Source organism: Podarcis pityusensis (genome assembly GCF_964106645.2).
Source record: "Podarcis pityusensis genome assembly, chromosome: 17".
NCBI lineage: Eukaryota > Metazoa > Chordata > Lepidosauria > Squamata > Lacertidae > Podarcis > Podarcis pityusensis.
The window spans coordinates 8,173,269-8,191,558 of NC_138042.1; the positions used below are offsets into that span (position 1 = coordinate 8,173,269).

General features: G+C 44.7%; 1 protein-coding gene across 1 annotated transcript; it reads right to left on the reverse strand.

The window, feature by feature from the left end:
- Positions 1-1,525: 1,525 nt before the first annotated feature.
- On the reverse strand, positions 1,526-13,398 carry TNFSF14 (TNF superfamily member 14). Its single transcript, XM_080988350.1, has 4 exons — positions 13,136-13,398; positions 10,783-10,819; positions 3,486-3,530; positions 1,526-2,330 (listed from the first exon to the last, which is right to left on the reverse strand). Exons 1-4 carry the CDS (start codon positions 13,346-13,348, stop codon positions 1,909-1,911), a joined length of 717 nt encoding a protein of 238 aa, XP_080844476.1. The 5' UTR covers positions 13,349-13,398; the 3' UTR covers positions 1,526-1,908.
- Between the last annotated feature and the right edge of the window lie 4,892 nt (positions 13,399-18,290).

The following is an 18,290-nucleotide window of genomic DNA, read 5'->3' on the forward strand; positions in this document are numbered from 1 at the left end:
GGCATTTCCTTTGTCAATTCCCTTCCTATCCCAAACACATGGGCAAACAGACCATTTGTTGGCAGATATTTTAATTTCATTTCATATGTTCTATTAGTAGGGCAGTTTTTAATGAGTATTTTTAGCCATGACACACTGCCTCGGTTTCACTAGGATTTTTCAGCACTTCCTACGAAAACGGTGACCCATTCATGAATGTTGCCTTCTCTTGCCCTCAGTGACTTCACACAGACAAATCTTGTTGTTTACTTTGTACTGTCTTGTGAGATTGCTCTTCTCACTGCTTGATTGATCCCTGATTGGCAGGAATAACTAATCTTGGAAGCAATGCCCAAAGCCTCAGTTGCCCTTACTGACACCATCCCATTGTCAAATCTCATTCTACAGTTGTATCTTATAGGAAAAGCAGATACTTGCACATGGAGGAGAGTTCATAAAGTGATGTTTTTTAAAAAAAATAATAATAATAGTAATATGCACAATCCCTTCTGGGATACTTGGAGAAGGAGGTTGGTTGCGGGAGGAGACGCTGAAAATAAACAAGGTATAAAGGCGCAAAGCACAGAAGGGTCATGTGGGAGCCATGCAGCCATGGTAGTAGCTTGTAATGCTACTAGTCCCTCACTGAACTCAGGGATGCAGCCTATCCTCACTAGCAGTATAACCATATATGGGTGTTCTTTCCTTGTAGGGTGTATTGACCTTATATGGGGATGGGTGTTGTAAAGCCATGATTGGGCGATGTAATGTGAGACATTGGCAGACGGCCATGCAGGCTGAGAGAGAGACAAAGGATAATAAAAAAGTTACCGGGGAGAGAGAGAAGTCGAAGGAGCTGCTCCTCCATCCTGAAAATATTGCTGTCTCACTGTGTCCTTTTTTCAAATGCTGTGCAGCACCATTTGTGACGGCTGGCTTCCGTCAGGGTCAGATTGTTTTTTGGTTCTCCAAGAGATCACAGTGTGGTGTCTTGATAGCTGACTACGGATCTCACGTCTTAGCAAGAAGGCTTCACTTTTTACCTCAGAGGTCAAATATGGTCTCCAGCACAGGATCTTCCTTAGCTGAGCAACAAGCTGAAATTGCAAAGCAGCGTTCTGGACTGTGCTAGGAATCCCATTTAAGACATATGCGTTCAGTGGCAAGCAAACAAAATAAAAATAAAACCATCCTATTCTGTCGCCAGTGCTGAGGCTATGTACAAAGATGTCCAATTTGTAGAGACTCTGAGGTGGCACCTTACATTTTCATATTCTGTGTCCCACCATAGTTCCTGGTCAAAGTGGATTTTTGTAGAATTTTAATGTGTAACCAGGAAAAGGCAAAACTAGCCCTGGAAAAACAACCAGCACTGCTCCAACATATTTGTGGTATGGCAGTCGTGGGCACCTGTTGGCTAGTGCCTATGGTGACAAATAACACTCTGTGTATCTGAAGAAGTGTGCATGCACACGAAAGCTTATACCAAGAACTAACTTAGTTGGTCTTTAAGGTGCTACAGGAAGGAATTTTTAAATAACACTCTTGTTTTTCTTCTTATCTTTTGGCAGTCTGGGGAAGTATGAGGGCTTATCCACAAAAGCAGATAAGTACAAAGCTACCCTCCCTCTCACAGCAGTGTCCCAGCAACCCCCCTGCCCACCACCAAAATGTTTTCAAACGTTTGGTCAGTGTGCTGTTATCCAGCACAAGGGACCATCTTTTTCTATCCAAAAGGAGTGAACAGGCCTCTTCCCTTCAGCAAGGTGGACCCAGCTCCCCAGTAAGGCTCCCCTTCACCTTCATAATATTTGAGAAGTTATCAAGCTATTGAAGCAGGATTGAGGCTAATTCTGCCACAGCAGTATAAGAAGGAAGCCATCTGGTTGTTCCACAGATTCAATTGTCTGTACACAGCTCTAATAGCTCTCAGATCATGAAGGCTCCAAAATATGATCTTGAATCATCCTTGACCCACACCAACTGCTGCTGAGACACCTTGATGAACACCTCATCCTTCTCCTCCAGCTGCACCATTCCAGCGAGGAAGCTATTATGCCTCCAATCTTTGCTGTTCTTCCAGTTGCAGTAAGGAATGCTGTTGGTTAACAGCACCATGTGATCAGGATACTGAGAAGTCCTCTTGTAAACGGAATGAGTGAGAAACTGGCTGTTCTGCTGCATGTCTGGGCAGTTTGAATGCCCCAAGTAGAGCTTGGAATAGATGTAATAGTGTCCAGGCTTGCTGCAAATCAGGGAACCACCACTGTAGTTCATGCCCTGTAGGAAGGCCAAGCCATTTGTGGGTTCCCACTGCAGAGATCCATTCGGAGCCACAGTGACAGAGGAACCTGCAAAACATAACACCCTGTATCTTCATTTGTGGTGGAGGTCAGGGTAAACAAACAGATCCTGTCCCTTTCAACAGTGAAATGATAATGAGATCAAACTAGGCCTGGGGGAGAACTTCATTTGGTTCATGTTTTAATGCAAACCTGTCAAGTCCACACTTTCCAAGCAAAGAAGTGAAGCAAACACAGCTCTCCTTCAAAATTTACCCAGATTTTGCAATGCAGCTCTCCAGAGTAAACACAAGATGCATATATTTGTGAAGAGGGCGCACAAGAATGCACATATTGTTGAAAATAATATACAACAGTGCATTCTCCAGGGAGCAGGGTGCGTGTTACTTGCAAAAATGCATATACTAGACAAAATTTCATGGAAAAATGCATACATGAAGAGAAATGCACATGAGGATGTAACAAATTCACATGGGGACATTTATTTTAAAATTGCAGAAATTTTCTGCTATGGGGCAGACCAAATGTAAGACTAGACAAATGCAAAACCGAGAGAAACTGAAAGAGGCAGTCTCATCCACCCCTAAATCAAACCTAAAAATTATGGTTTGAATACTCATCCACCCCGCCTTCCTGGATACCTTCTAGCTGGGGGGCCAAGGTTTAAGAAAGAGTAGGACCATGATACAGCCCAGGTTCCCTTCTCCTGGCTGCCTTGCAGGACATGAAGTCCTGAGCTGCCTTGGAATCAGGATCAATGGCATTGACACGGAAATCTCCAGGAGAATCTCAATGCCACTTCTGCCAGCTCGGGCAGGAAGACTGCTGGGCAGCGAGGTGGGCAGTACATCAACAGGATCCCTAATCTGCCCCGCTTGCCCAAAGCCAGTGTCTACTCTCCCACTGCCCTGCTGGCCATTGGTTCTGATCCACCATCTTATATATCCACCTTATATGGTTCTGATCCACCATCTTATATATCCACCTTATATGGTTCTGATCCACCATCTTATATATCCATCTTATATACCTCACAAGCCTGACTATAGGCTCCAGGTGGCCTGGCTGCAAGGTTAGCTACTCTAAACCTTTACACCCTGCACCCCTCCAGTCAACTGGTTCTGGATCGTGCCCACAGTACTCAGCCTCTTGGAAAAGCTTGGCAAATGGTATAATTGTAATTCACTTAGAGAGTTTTCTTACCTAGTGTCAGATGAGCAGCTGGCTTTTCAACGGTAGGTTTGTGACCTGTGGAAATGAATAAGGCAAAAATGAGTTTTGCTGGTTCCTTTTGTCTGCAGGCAGCTGTGCGCAGCAGAGGCACTTGTGAAGCAACTTCTCTGAGCAGCAGGTAACTGTGATCAGGGATTTGTAAGTGCTGCAATTCTGTGGGAGTGAGGAACAAGTACAGAAATGTACTGCTGGGTGCAAAGAATCTCAGATGATCCTTTGGTGGGGATTTATCTGGCTGGGTTTCCCCAGCCACTCTGGGCGGCTTCCAAAAGAATATTAAAATACTATAATACATCAAACATTAAAAGCTTCCCGAAACAGGGCTGCCTTCAGATGTCTTCTAAAAGTCTGAGAGTTGTTTTTCTCTTTGACATCTGTTGGGAGGGCGTTCCACAGGATGGACGCCACTACCGAGAAGGCCCTCTGCCTGGTTCCCTGTAACTTGGCTTCTCACAGCAAGGGAACCACCAGAAGGCCCTCGGCGCCGGACTTCAGTGTCCGGGCAGAATGATGGGGGTGGAGACGCTCCTTCGGGTATACTGGGCTGAGGCCATTTAGGGCTTTAAAGGTCAGCACCAAGACTTTGAATTGCGCTCGGAAATGTACTCGGAACCAATCTAGGTCTTTCAAGACCAGTGTTAGGTGATCTTGGCGGCTGCCCCCAGTCACCAGTCTAGCTGCCGCATTCTGGATTAGTTGTAGTTTCCGGGTCACCTTCAAAGGTAGCCCCACATAAAGCGCTTAGGGATGCAAAGAAATGTTGGAAAGTGTGTGGGCAGCGCTGGCTAAAATCTCAGAACCCTAAAAGGTTGCTGGAGGCTTCGGTATCTTGCATGACTTTTTGTTCTTCTCTGTAGCAAAGCCAGAATAAATAACACAAAAGAGTGAACATAGCAGAATAGATTCTGCGACACAAGAAAAACTATGCACATTTGCCCAGTTTACGTAACTGATACAGGCACCAGGACCCTACTTTTCTCATCACAGAAATTGGATACGTGCGGCACAAAAAAATTAAAAGATTATCACATCATTAAAAAGGTAACATTTTATTTAATTATTGTCACCATCTCAAGCTGTTGGGCTTCCCTGTAGCCCACAATGAACCAGGGATGTGTAGCGTGAGAGCAAGAACATATTTGACCTCCTTGAGAAGAAAGAGAAGGAGGAGAAGAAGAAGAGTTTGGATGTTGTTAGCCACTCTGAGCCCGGCTTTGGCTGGGGAGGGCGGGAGATAAATAAATTATTATTATTATTATTATTATTATTATTATTATTATTATTTGATATCCCGCTTTCTGCAGCCACTCCCTTGCTGCTCACCATTTCACTTGCCCGCTTAGTCTCTCCCTCCTTCCAGTCCAGACCAAGTTCTGCCAGCAGGTACATGGGAGTTTGGAGAGGGTTCTCTGCCCCTTGTGCCATGTGACATGCCCTGGGTGGCCAAATGGCAGAAAAACAAAGGCATGGTAGCTTCCGGGCATGGAGAGTCTGGAGGGGAAAGTGCTTCCCATTATATAGCAGACAAGCCTTAACTTCTATTGCCTCTTAGATGCTTGGTGATGACGTTCCTCTTTCAACAAGCCTTTGAAGTAGAGATTGTTACCCCAATTGGTATCTGCAGGGCCGGCCCTATGATGAGGCAGTTGCCTCAGGTGGCACATGCCAAGGTGCAGGGAGGGGCCAAACTGTGAGTGCCATGTGGCCGGCCCAGTACTCTAGCCCTCAAGTGCTGTGAAGGATGCTATCCTTACACAAGCATTGGACTAAGATTCAACTACCAGTCCAGTTGGCTTCTGTATGTGCCAGGGAAACATTCTTCGCCTCAGGCAGCAAAATGCTTTGCGTCAACCCTGGGTATCTGAATTGGCTATTGGCTTTGAAACTGTTTTTATATTTGGAATTCCTTTTCGTTCTTTTTAATTGTTTTATGTGCGATTGTTTTATATGTGCAATTGTTGTGTGTGTGTGAGAGAGAGAGAGAGAGAGGGAGAGGGGGGGGGGAGAAATTATTTGTAGAACTTCAGTGGGACATGTGCAGAAAATTTCCCAGTGGCTTGCGTTTCTTGGAATCAGATCTTGTCTGTCACATCCATTCTGCTGCTCTTAAGGGAAGTAACACACCATCTGTCATCCGAAAAGGTTCCCTCACATAGCCACATCTCAGGCATGATCACGCGGTGAAAAAGATGGATAATCAGCACAGCTCTGTGCTATTTACAGTTGAGATTAATTGTGTGCTTTCTTGCTCTAAAGTGTTAGCTAGTGTGGTTTTCATTCTAAAAGACATTTCCTGGTTTCCATTTGATTTATAGACATCCACACGCACCTAGAACCACTGACCCACAAGATTCCTCTGTGCCTATAGGCGATGGCGATTAATTCTACTAATGCATTATGCAATATTTCCTTACCACACGGAAGGGTTGATGCAGCGTGTAACCAGAGGAAATGATGTGTAGTCTGAGGGGGTGGGGAATGGAGGGTGTAGGCGTCATTAAAAGGAACAGTCCAAGGTTTTGGGGGTTTTTTTCTTAGAGGAACAAAACGTTGCTACTCCCTTGTGTCTAATCATAGAATCGTAGAATTGCACGGGACCCATCCAACCCATCTAGTCCAACCCCCGGCAATGGAGAAATCTCAGCTAAAGCATCCATGACAGATGGCCATCCAACCTCTGCTTAAAAACCTCTGAGGAAGGAGAGCCTACCATCTTCTGAGGGAGTGAGAAGCATTGTAATAGCACGTTACATCATCCAGAATTGACTAGGGCTTCTGTTATGTACTGAGAACAATAGGACCCAGAATGCAGCAGTCTGATTGGTCCACAGGAGCCACCCAATCCAGCTCCAGGTGGAAGCGAAACCGCAACCTGATTGGCCTGCAGGAGAATCCTGGAATTAGCCAATCACTTAGGGCCCATTGTGTAAATAATGTATATAAAGCAGACATTCTGTGGGAACTTCCATTCCTCCTCACCACTCTGAGCTGAATAAAGAGCATGAAATCCACTCTCGACTCTGAGTCTATTTCAGCGTCATACACACACCGTACATTTAAAGCACACTTAATGCATTGCCCGCCTGCCCCCCTGCAATGAATCCTGTGGTTTGTTAGGAGTGCTGGGAACGGTGGCTCTGTAAAGGGTAAACTTCAGCTCCCAGGAGTCTTTAAATGTATGTATGGTGTGTGCACAGCCAAATATACTATTTTCTTATTTTCACTTGTTTACGTTCCTCCCTTGCGCAGCTGGGGCAATGGTGTAGGCAGCAGGTGGATATCGGAAGGTTCTCAGTGGAACACCCGAGGAGATGTGTTCTGTACTCGGGGCCAACCCAAGTCATCTTGCTGCTTGAGGCAAACAACAAGATGGCACCTGCTCCGTTCCACAGACAGAGTGGCAGTTGAATCTTTCTTCTACACTTGTGATAATATAGCATCTTCCTCCACACCTTGGAGTGTCTAGAAGAGACTGTGTAGCATTTACAGTTCTATCCTCCCACACCTCGATGGATGTTGCCACACCTGCAAAGGAAGAAATGACTCTTTCCTTTGAAGCTGAGTTACCTGGCATTAAGGTGACATCAGGTGATGGATATGTCAGTGGCCCCACCCATAAACTGTCCCTACGGTGGTGGTGGGAGTTCAGGATCCAGCCCACCAGTCAGATCCCGTTCCTCAGCCTGTGCTTGCCTCTGGCTTCAGACAGGCCAGGCAAGGCCAGCAACCTTTCCTTTGGACTCAAGCCAGGCAGTAAAGAGAGAAGGCCTGCTGAAAGTGGGGCTTCCATCAGCGCTAAAAGTTTCACATTCAGGAGGGAAAGGCTATACAGTACAGTGGTACCTCGGGTTACATACGCCTCAGGTTACAGACTCCGCTAACCCAGAAATATTACCTCAGGTTAAGAACTTTGCTTCAGGATGAGAACAGAAATCATGCTCCAGCGGCGTGGCAGCAGCAGGAGGCCCCATTAGCTAAAGTGGTCTTCAGGTTAAGAACAGTTTCAGGTTAAGAACAGACCTCCAGAACGAATTAAGTTCTTAACATGAGGTACCACTGTACTCAAAACTCCCAAATGCAGCTGAACCGAGCAGATGGCAGAAGATATTGGTTCCACTTGAGAACTCCCAAAGTGTAGGACAGATGTCTTGGGGTTTTTGACCTCACGGGCCAATCAGAATCCTTGTTGAGCTTTGCTTGGCCCATGGGATGAAGGATTGCCCTGCTTAAGAGGACTGCTCACCTTTCGTGGTGGGTGGTGTTGCGGCCAGGCCTTTGGCCCTGGCCATGATCCAACTCAGGGACGGGCGATTGATACCCCGTTGCACCAACTCCAGCTGCGTCACCCCTACCCAGCCAATCTATGCCAGCGGGGGGCGTGGCCGCAGGTGTTTTAAACCGTGGGCAGCCAGGGGCTTCCAATCTCTCACCTCTTTGTCAGACCTCCCAACCCACCCACCCTCTTTTTAAGCTTTGGTTTGACATGACCTCGCTATGGAGAAATGTCGGCCGCCTTATTGTTGGGGCTGGGTAGGAATTTTTCCACTTGGCGAATTGGCACCTGCCATTTGGTTTTCGCCTACTTGTAGCAATCCTCACAACTTTGTAAGGTTAGGCATTGGGTTAAGCCTTTGTTTAATGGAAGGGAGGTTGTAGCCTCCGCCTGCCCCTCCTCGAAAAGGGTATCCTGTTAAAGGGATCTGGGGGTGTGGATCCTGTCCACAACGCCAGTGGGGATCCCTGGGGTGCCCCTATTTGATGTAGGTCATAGGGCTCCCCCTTCTGGTGATTTACCCTTAGTTCCACTCCCTACAGGAGTCAAGATGTTGCCTGGTTTCACCCAATGCCCAAGTGCATCTGTAACCAATAAAGTTGTGGCCTGTTTTAGCCCATAATCCTAAAATACTGGTGCCTCTGTGTTATTAATGAATGGAGAACTGCAGGGCACGGGGCCTTGGCACGCAAGAGGTTTGCAAAGCCAAACATCCATCTCAGGTGCAAAACAGTCAAGGGGAAAGACCCCCACATATGCCCAGGTGCTTTATCGAAGGGCCCACGACCTATCACTAAGGAAGCTACCTCACACTTTTAATTTATTCAGGTTATTTATTGTTTTATTTAGGTTTGTGTACATTTTATTTATTTTAACATATGTTAGGGTCCAGATTTTTAAAGGGGAAGGTTGTGATTTGCCAGGGAAATTCAATGTTTGACATTTGTTTAAAGGTAAAGGGACCCCTGACCGTTAGGTCCAGTCGTGACCGACTCTGGGGTTGCAGTGCTCATCTCGCTTTATTGGCCGAGGGAGCCGGCGTACAGCTTCTGGGTCATGTGGCCAGCATGACTAAGCCGCTTCTGGCAAACCAGAGCAGTGCACGGAAACGCCGTTTACCTTCCCGCCGGAGCGGTACTTATTTATCTACTTGCACTTTGACGCGCTTTCGAACTGCTAGGTTGGCAGGAGCAGGGACCGAGCAACAGGAGCTCACCCCGTCGCAGGGATTCGAACCGCTGACCTTCTGATCGGCAAGCCCTAGGCTCTGTGGTTTAGACCACAGCGCCACCCGCGTCCTTGACATTTGTTTAGGTTGTATGTAATTTCATTTGGACTTGTGGCCCTCTAATGTGAGCTGGAACACTGTCAAAGTCTTACTTTATGATAGTCTGATGATCAGGTTCAAATAAACAAATCTGAATCTTACATTTCTTCATGTGAGAGAAACCTCTGCATGACCACACAACAGTTTTAAAATCCAACGCTATTTATAGCTGGGATTAAATGTGTATTGTGGTTTCAGTTAGTCGAAAGCAGGGAATGAGGTACCTGCGGACACTTCCAAGTTTCAATGTTTCCTTCATCTTTGATTTACAGACCTTGATACACACACCAACACTACATTTATCAGTGGCTATAATTAAGCTATTGTAATTAATTCCACAAATGAGTAATGCAACATTCCCTTATAGTATGGAAGGGGTAAAATCAGGGCCGGATTTAGGTTGGATGAGGCCCTAAACTACTGAAGGTAATGGGGCCCTTTATATGTCCAGCTGTCCTTTGTCAACAACAAATTGCCGCTGTTTCTTGTGTTGAATATATGCTATATGGTCATTTATGAACCAAATAGGTACCTAAAGCCATTTGCACATAACAAAATATGTATTTTATCAAAGTAATTGTTGAACTGAAATTCAATTAAGAAGAAGTATATTAATAGTGAAACACAATTAAGAAGAAGGATATTGGGGGGGGGCAAGAGAGTGGGGCCCTAAGCTATAACTTGTTTAGCTTATATGTAAATCGGGCACTGGGTGAAATAGCATATAATCAAAGAAAGTACAGTAGTGACTGAGGGGAGAGGGAATGTTAGTAGGTTGTTGTTGTTTTGCTACCCTAGTGAACTGCTGGTGAACAAGGTCAGTTGGATCTTATTTAGTTACTTTTTGTTGCAAAATCACACTAAAAGAGAAAGGAAGGAAGGAAATAATGGAAAGAAACTGGTAATCTGAATCGCACACACTGCAAATCTGAATCTGAACAAAATCTGATAAGGGACAATTCAGCATTCTTTTCTCTGCCTCACTAAGCAGAGATACAATAAAATGGGTTACACTCGCAAATTAGCATTGGAAATTAATTTTGTTGCATGGAAATTACTTGTGAGCAGGGATGAGGGAGGAGCGTATTTGGTCCACTTTTCACAGCACACCATCCTGACTCAATAATGTTGCCTGTGGAATGCAACTCCCAGCTGAATTAAAGACTTCCTCAGATTTTGCAATGTGGTTTCAGTTTGGAAAAGCACAAACAAGATACATGTTTTATATTTAAGTTGCATATTTTATGAACGAGTGCTTTGCAAAGCATTTAGAAGTACACATTTTGAGAGGTGTATATCTTAATTTTGAGAACTGCATGTTTTATGTTTGAGAAGTAGTGTTTTGTGTAAAAAGTGTATCGAAAAAGTGTACAATATAATTGCACACTTATTGTGCATTTTTAAAAAATCAGTTCAAAATGAGATAGAATAGACATATGTTTGAGTGCCAGTTTGACTGAAATGGGACAGAATTAGTTGCTGATCTCATATCTACTTGTGAGAAGACACTATTGTATCATTATGACCACAGGGAAGGGATTTGCTGGATAATATGCCGCTACGTTAATATACTGTGTGAAACTTTTAATTCCACTTCTAGCTAACTGCAGAAAAGCAATGCCTCAGGAGCACCAAAAGGCTCTAGATAAAGGGCAAGACAAACTTACCTTGTACAAATTTCTCAAATGTTGCATCTGCAGATCCCTTTAAAAAAGGAAAAAATAAAATCCAGAAGTCAATTTCCAGTCAAGCTGTCTGAAAAAGCATTCCACTCACGTCTGAACAACTATAGTGCTGACAGAGGTCCCATCTCTGAAATATTTCTCACGGAATTATTTGTTTTTCATCAGTATATGGGAAACCAATGCTAGATAGACATAGTAAGCGAATGAATCACAGTTTGGACCTCACATCTTCCTACCTTCTCCCACTGCTTCTCTAACATACACCTGGAATCTATTAAAAAATAATAATTCGGGAATGGCTGTTCTTCAGTTTCTGTGAAAAGTCTGTAATATAAACATATATGAATGTAGGGCCACTTCAGATATTACAGACATCCTTCCTGGAAAACATATTTGGCATGAAAAAGAGCAGAAACCACAGATGGATCATCTTGAAGAAATTACGCTGCCTGAGGCCAACGACAAGATGGCGTCAGCCCACCATTAAAGAGCTGTCATACCTCTTTGGACAGTTATGGCTTCCCTCAAATAATTCTGGGAGCTGCGACGTGTGAAGGGTGCTAAGAGTTGCTAGGAAACCCCTATTCTCTCCTGCGGCTAGAATTCCCAGAGTTCCCTGTGAAGAGGGATTGAGGGTTAAAACCACAGTGGGAACTGTAGCTCTGTGATGGGAATGTGGGTCTCCTAAGAAGTCTCCACACCCCTAACAAACTACAGCTCCCTGAATTCTTGGGAGTAGCCATGACTGCTCAAAGTGGTGTCACAGTGCTTTAAATGTATGGTGTGAATGTGGCCTAGCTTAGGGGGTCATACAAAGCTCTGCTCATTCCCTGTGCCTCAGTATCTACCGCCTGAGGCAGCAACCTCATTCTGCCTCATGGCAGGGACGGCCCCAGCTGCACCTATGGGAAGTTTGCTTCATGTGCATCCAGTCTATATGCACTTAGAAGCTAGGGGCAAGTTGCAGCTTTCTAGGATGGAAATAATGCTTTCTAGGATGGAAATAATGAATTAACAACGTTGTTAGTATATTTATTTTAGTGGATACAATACAGTCCAGTCTCACTCACCCAAGGGGAAGAGAGAATTCTGGCAGTGCTCAGAGTTTTGCACCCGAGGTCTCCATGTGGGGAGCATTCTTAAAGCTCAATTTACAACATCCCTCCTTATTGCCACAGGTATTAGTTGCTTCCCTGTTTCCAGAGAATTTAGTATACCAAAATAAGCACAATAAAATCTGTGCCATTCTCTCTTGGCACAGAGCATCCAAGCACATCAGATGAAGTGTGAGAGAATTATTAGTTTCCACACTCCATGTACATCCCCAGGCCTTCTAAGTTAGGAGATCCCTTTGTCTTTCTGCATAAGGTATCATTAAAGGAAGGAAGGTTCATATGCTATTTAGTCTGGTAAGTTGGAAGAAAGTGAAATTCATTTTTAAGAGCAGCTGCATGTTCTTAAATGAAACCACAATCAACTTTCAACTCTAAATCCTTCAGATGAACTGGTCTGAGGTTCAGCTGGTTATTTATACTGTATCTATAGCTACCTGACATTCTGTGCAATGCAAAGCATTTCAGATCTTAAAAGCTAACTTTTGCATTGTCTCATAGAAACTGTTCCTGAAAAACCTAATTGTACCCATAGTACCTGAGCATGCATCCTTCCTCTCTCTCTCTCTCTCTCTCTCTCTCTCTCTCACACACACACACACACACACACACACTGAACTGAACTCTAAGTACATAATCCATAATCCACACAAACAAAAGAGCATAGGAATAGCAATACTGGATCACACCAAAGGATAATTTAGCCCCACATCCTGATTCCTAACCATAACCCTAACACTAATCCTACATAAAACCTGGGCTGACTCTACATACACAATATCCTCACTAGAGATCTTTACATTACTCTGCTCTGTGTCAATTTTTGCCATGTGTTTATTCATAAGCCTGTTCCGTTTCATTTCTGGATTAATTGGCATATCTTTTAAAGATGGAATCTGAGATCCGTATCACAAAACTCAGAGAAGAGAAAAATCCAAAGCATAATTTACATTCTGATTCATATATTTCTCCAGGAGGTGGTGAATTAGGTCAGTGCTTAAAATGTCACCCAGACAAAATTCTCTACCATCTCAACCAATGAGAAACAAACAAACAAACAAACAAACAAACAAACAAAGTGCATCTAACCCCTCAACGCACAAGTCCTGGCATCCTTGCAGCTTCTATTCGTTCTTACTATTCAACATCCACATCCAGAGCCACCCTCCACGTTCTTCTTCCCACTCCCCATCGCCCCTTGCTCTCTGTGCACTTGATATGACCTGTGATGTGGCTTTGTCCAGTTCCTTGCGGAAGCAGAGAAGGAAATAAGCTTCTATGGCTAGACCAGCCAACGCCAGCAGCACCAAGATTCCCAGCAGCAGCTGGCCATACGGCCGTTTCTTCTGGGTCTTCCGCACAGGTGGCACAAAGGGGACATCCCTCTGTGGCACGTCCACGACAAAAACAGATGGGCAGCCCACTCTGTCCTCCATAACTCTTGTCTCTCAATAGATTGGCAGCAGGATGATTGTGGCACGAGGGGGATGTGTTGCCGAGCAGATAGGCTTGTTGCTTCTCTGTGACCCGAGTTATGTACATGAGAGAGTGCAACGCCCACATCCCTGGAGAGGAAACCACAATCTTACCCAACTGGCCTCTACACACTAGGTTTCTACGCTTGCTTCGGTGGGCTGGGACTTCCTTGAGGGAAGCCACTCCCCTCCTGGTCCTTTCCTGAGTGGGTGTACACAACTTTCTGTTTGATCACCCACACATATTGCCATGGAGGGGGAAGGGGAAGGGTGCAGGGAGGCCGGCCCCAATTCTTCCCCCAGTCAGGAGCGTTACCTGTTCATACTGCCAGCCGTCAGTGGGAACTGAGTTCATGACCATGGACAGAGAAGCATTTTTGACTTGCAGGTAAGTGGAAGGTGGGGTGTCCTATCAGACATTTTAGGGAACAAAAATCGCTCATTTTTCAAATACAGTGGTACCTCAGGTTAAGTACTTAATTCGTTCTGGAGGTCCATTCTTAACCTGAAACTGTTCTTAACCTGAAGCACCACTTTAGCTAATGGGGCCTCCTGCTGCCGCCACGCTGCCAGAGCACGATTTCCGTTCTCATCCTGAAGCAAAGTTCTTAACCCGAGGTACTATTTCTGGGTTAGCGGAGTCTGCAACCTGAAGCGTCTGTAACCTGAAGCGTATGTAACCCGAGGTACCACTGTACTCCTTTTGCCCCAGAAACACTTTTGGGGTATCTGCTAACTGTGATTTTGGTTTCTGCAGAAATTATAAATATCTAGAGACTTCCTGGAAGTGGCCCTTTCTGCCTACAGTGACATTTATGTTTCTGCATCCAGCTTCCCTGTCTCTCCTTATGGTCTCTCGTGGAAGAGGAAGATCAGGTTAGCTTTCAAAAATAATAATCTGGTTTTGGCTTCAGATTGAAAGACTCACTCCGTACGGGTGTGGGAGATTCCCTCTGTCCTTTTTGTGTGCTTCAGTGGGAGGTATGGGATATCCCCTTGTCCTTTTCCAGACTTCTGCATTTTTAATATGCAAAAAAACAAAAAACAAACCGAAACACTGGTTCAGAAGAGCAGAATTGTGCTTGAGGGAAAAAGCATTTTTGCTTGCTTGTTTGTTTGTTTAAAGGAAAAGAATAAGAAATCAGGCCAGAATAACTCTGAGAGGGATAGGAAAGGGTGGATGAAGAAGAAGGGCGTCAAGACATTTTGAAAGCATAATTTGGGTTCTTTTTTAAACAAAAAAACCCATGGCATGTACATTCCCTGCATCCTCTCTCACTGGCTTTCTTATTCTCTACCATGAGAGGAACTTCCCTCACTTTCAAGAGAGCCACTCCACCCTTCAGAAATTCTAGAACAGCAAACCATTGTTTAAGTCTTGTTATAATGCAGAGTGCTGACCTTTAAAGCCCTAAACGGCCTCGGCCCAGTATACCTGAAGGAGCGTCTCCACCCCATCGTTCTGCCCGGACACTGAGGTCCAGCGCCAAGGGCCTTCTGGCGGTTCCCTCACTGAGAGAAGTGAGGTTACAGGGAACCAGGCAGAGGGCCTTCTCAGTAGTGGCACCCGCCCTGTGGAACGCCCTCCCATCAGATGTCAAGGAAATAAGCAGCTATCTTATTTTTAAAAGACATCTGAAGGCAGCCCTGTTTAGGGAAGTTTTTAATATTTAATGCTGTATTATTTTTAACACTCGATTGGGAGCCGCCCAGAGTGGCTGGGGAAACTCAGCAAGATGGGCGGGGTATAAATAAGAAATTATTATTATTATTATACATCTTCCTGCATAAAATAAATATGTGGGAAGTCTTGATCAATATTAATGTGATTGGTATTCCTTTCATGATTACGACTAGACACGTGAGGGGAACCAACTGCATTCATGTGTGTCTAGAATCCTCTTCAGATATTGAAATCACTTGAATGGAGCCAGCAAGGGTAAACAGGCTAGGTCTGCTCCTCTCAGTCTTCATTTTGTTGCCTGCAACTGGTGGTGTGAGAGAAACAGAGCATCTCTTGTATCTGTGGAGGCTCCCCATGTTCTAAAACCTAGAAACCAGGGAAGAGGGGTATGAGGGTTTAGGCGGTTTCCCCCCACCCCCTCACATGGTCGCCCTCTGCAATTTGAGGGTGGCAGAAATAAAGGTCCTACAGGAGCATAAGCCACTGTTATTGAAGATTGAAGCTGGAGTGGGCCAAGGGGAGTCTGGAGATGAGGAGACTTCTAGCTTTGGAGAGACTCTGAAATTTGATTTTAAACTCATTTTGGATTACGTCGAGGACTGTGGGGAGTGGGACTGTGGGGAATGGGTGAGCTGGATGAAGGGTGATGGAGACAATTTTGGGTTGGAATCCCCCAGAGACCTACTCCTCAATGAGAAAGGAAAGAAACTAAGATAGAGACCAACAAGAGACAAGGAAAAGGGCAAGCACAAACAAGATGAAGAAGAATTGCAGAAGAGACATGGAAGAGATTTAAGGGCCTCGGACATAAGGCTTCCAGGTTGACGGACTAGATGGAATGGACAATAAGGACTGACATGACCCGAGACCAGGAAGAAGAGACGCTGGATGATGATTGGAAGAGAATTTATAATGGAAACTTTTTTATTTTAGAACCAGCTAATGAATACCAGGGAAAATGTGGGAATGAAACTATACGACTCTAGCAGAAATGATATTAGGAGTTATGTATATCTGAAATTTAAGATTTAAGCTTTAAGGCACTTAGGGGTAAGATAAGGTTAAATAATTTAAGGTAATCTGAATAATAGAATATGGGGAAAGATGGTAAGGATTTGTTGAGTCAATTATTAGGTTAAATTGTTAAGACAAATTTTATAACAAAAATTGAGAAAGATGGAAAGAATTTGCTGAAATAATTATTAAACTAGAATACAAAAACGGAGGTGTGAGGAGGTCAATGAAACAAGCAAATAGAAATTATGGATATGCAATTTGGGATTTGTGTGTTTTTTTCTCTTTTTTCTTCTCTTTTACTTTTTTTTATTGCTGTATTGTTATATTGGTTTTTACATTTTGTGCTTTTCTCTTTTTTATTGTCTTCTTTTTCTTTTTTCTTTTTGTGTACTGTAGTGTTGTTTGCTATTTTTTATTTTTCTTGTAATTTTGAAATTATCAATAAATATTACTTATAAAAGAAATAAAGGTTGGTGGCAGAAAGCCCTGAAACAAAAAAAGGGGGGCTCCCAGACATGGAGCTTTAAATTGCAAACCAGACTGTGCCTGGGAAGAGCAGAGGTAAGTTACCGTATTTTTCACTCTATAAGACGCAATTTTCCCCACCTAAAAAGTAAGGGGAAATGTGTGTGCATCTTATGGAACGAATGCAGGTGGGAGGCTCTGGTCAGTGCTCCCTTTAAAGAGCCGCGAGGAGCGTGTGTGCGGCTCTTGGGGGCTTTTCCCTGAGGAGGGAGAAGGGCTGCCCTTTTTTCGGGGAAAAGCCCCCAAGAGCCGCACACATGCTCCACACGCTCTTTAAAGGGAACACGGCTCTTGGGGGAGCCTTAGCCGTGCGCAGCCCCTCCCGGGCAGGGGGATGAAGGCTCCCCCTGCCCGGGAAAGGCTGTGCGCGGCTATCCCATAAGCCAGGACAGCAAGTAGGATCACTGCACAGCGATCCCTCTTGCTGTCCTGGTTTCTGGGATTCAGAATATTTTTTTTCTTGTTTTCCTCCTCCAAAAACTAGGTGCGTCTTATGGTCTGGTGCATCTTATAGAGTGAAAAATACAGTAACTGTTGAGAAGCTCAAAGAGGGGCCATAGCATGGAGAAAGTGAATAGAGAGAAGTTGTTCTCCCTCACTCTTGAAGCAAGAATCCAATGAAGTTTAAGGTTGGAAGAAAGTACTTCTTCAGACAGGAGCACATGATTTAACTATGGAATTTGCTTCCACCAGGTGTAGCCCATGGCATGGCTTTAAAAGGGTTTGGATATATTCATGGAGGATCAATGTCAGGAGTCCAGGCTCCCAGCTTGATAACACAGTAAGCGTGGGTAATTAAAAAGGAGGATTTGTTGCAAAAACAAACAGAAAGCTTCGGACGGTTCTAACAAAGCCTCTGGCATCATCACTCAAGATGACCCTTCTGAAGGTTTCTTCCTGTGTCTGCAGACATGGTATATTGAACGTTCGCACCTTACGTCTCTTGTTTTGCATCCTGTCTAACAGCCCTCCCATTTGCCGATTGTGTGGACTTATTGGATCAGCTCCTACCTCTTTCTGTTCTGAGAGACTGTCTCTGAGTCTGTTCGCTTGTGTTTGTGCTTCCGGCCAGCTTTGGCTGTGTTCTAGCCCGCTCCCAGTTACTTATCAGCTTGCGCATCAAGGTCAGAAAGAGCCAAAGGCTGCAGCTGCCGGCTCTTCCCTGTCTGACTAACATCTAAGCCTCTCTGTTCCTGGTTGCTTTCTGCTGCTGGCTGCAAACTTTTGCTTGGAGCTGGCTCATTCCTGACAATCAATGGCCCACTAGCCACAATGGCTGCGTATTACTTCCAGTCTCAGAGGTGGAGTAGAAGGCATTTGGTCTGATCCAGGGAGCTCTTCTTAGGGAGAGAGAGAGAGAGAGAGAGAGAGAGAGAATCAGAACATAATCAAGCTCCAAAGACTGAAGGGACTCCACATGTGACATTAACAATCAATGAGCAGATGGGACCTTGTGGCAGAAGCAGACCCTCCAAGTGTCCCTGTTTTCCAGGGACAGTCCCAGTTACAAAGTAGGCAAGCTTGCAGTTAAAAATGCATGAAGTGAACCGCTACTAAAGTCCATAAGCTTCAGAATTAATGCTGCAATAGAGTGATGGGTCAGCACAGCAAGTAAATTTGGACCTGTGGGTTACCATCCCAAAAACGTTTGGCAACCATTGATATGTAGTACAGTGG

What these genes read in the sequence shown, in the direction of transcription:
- TNFSF14 (XM_080988350.1), bottom strand. Translation starts at nt 13,348, where the DNA reads ATGGAGGACAGAGTGGGCTGCCCATCTGTTTTTGTCGTGGACGTGCCA. An exon ending in ATTTGAGAAATTTGTACAAG is followed by an intron (nt 3,531 to 10,782) that starts GTAAGTTTGTCT and finishes TCATTTCCACAG; the next exon opens with GTCACAAACCTACCGTTGAA. An exon ending in AGCTGCTCATCTGACACTAG is followed by an intron (nt 2,331 to 3,485) that starts GTAAGAAAACTC and finishes TATGTTTTGCAG; the next exon opens with GTTCCTCTGTCACTGTGGCT.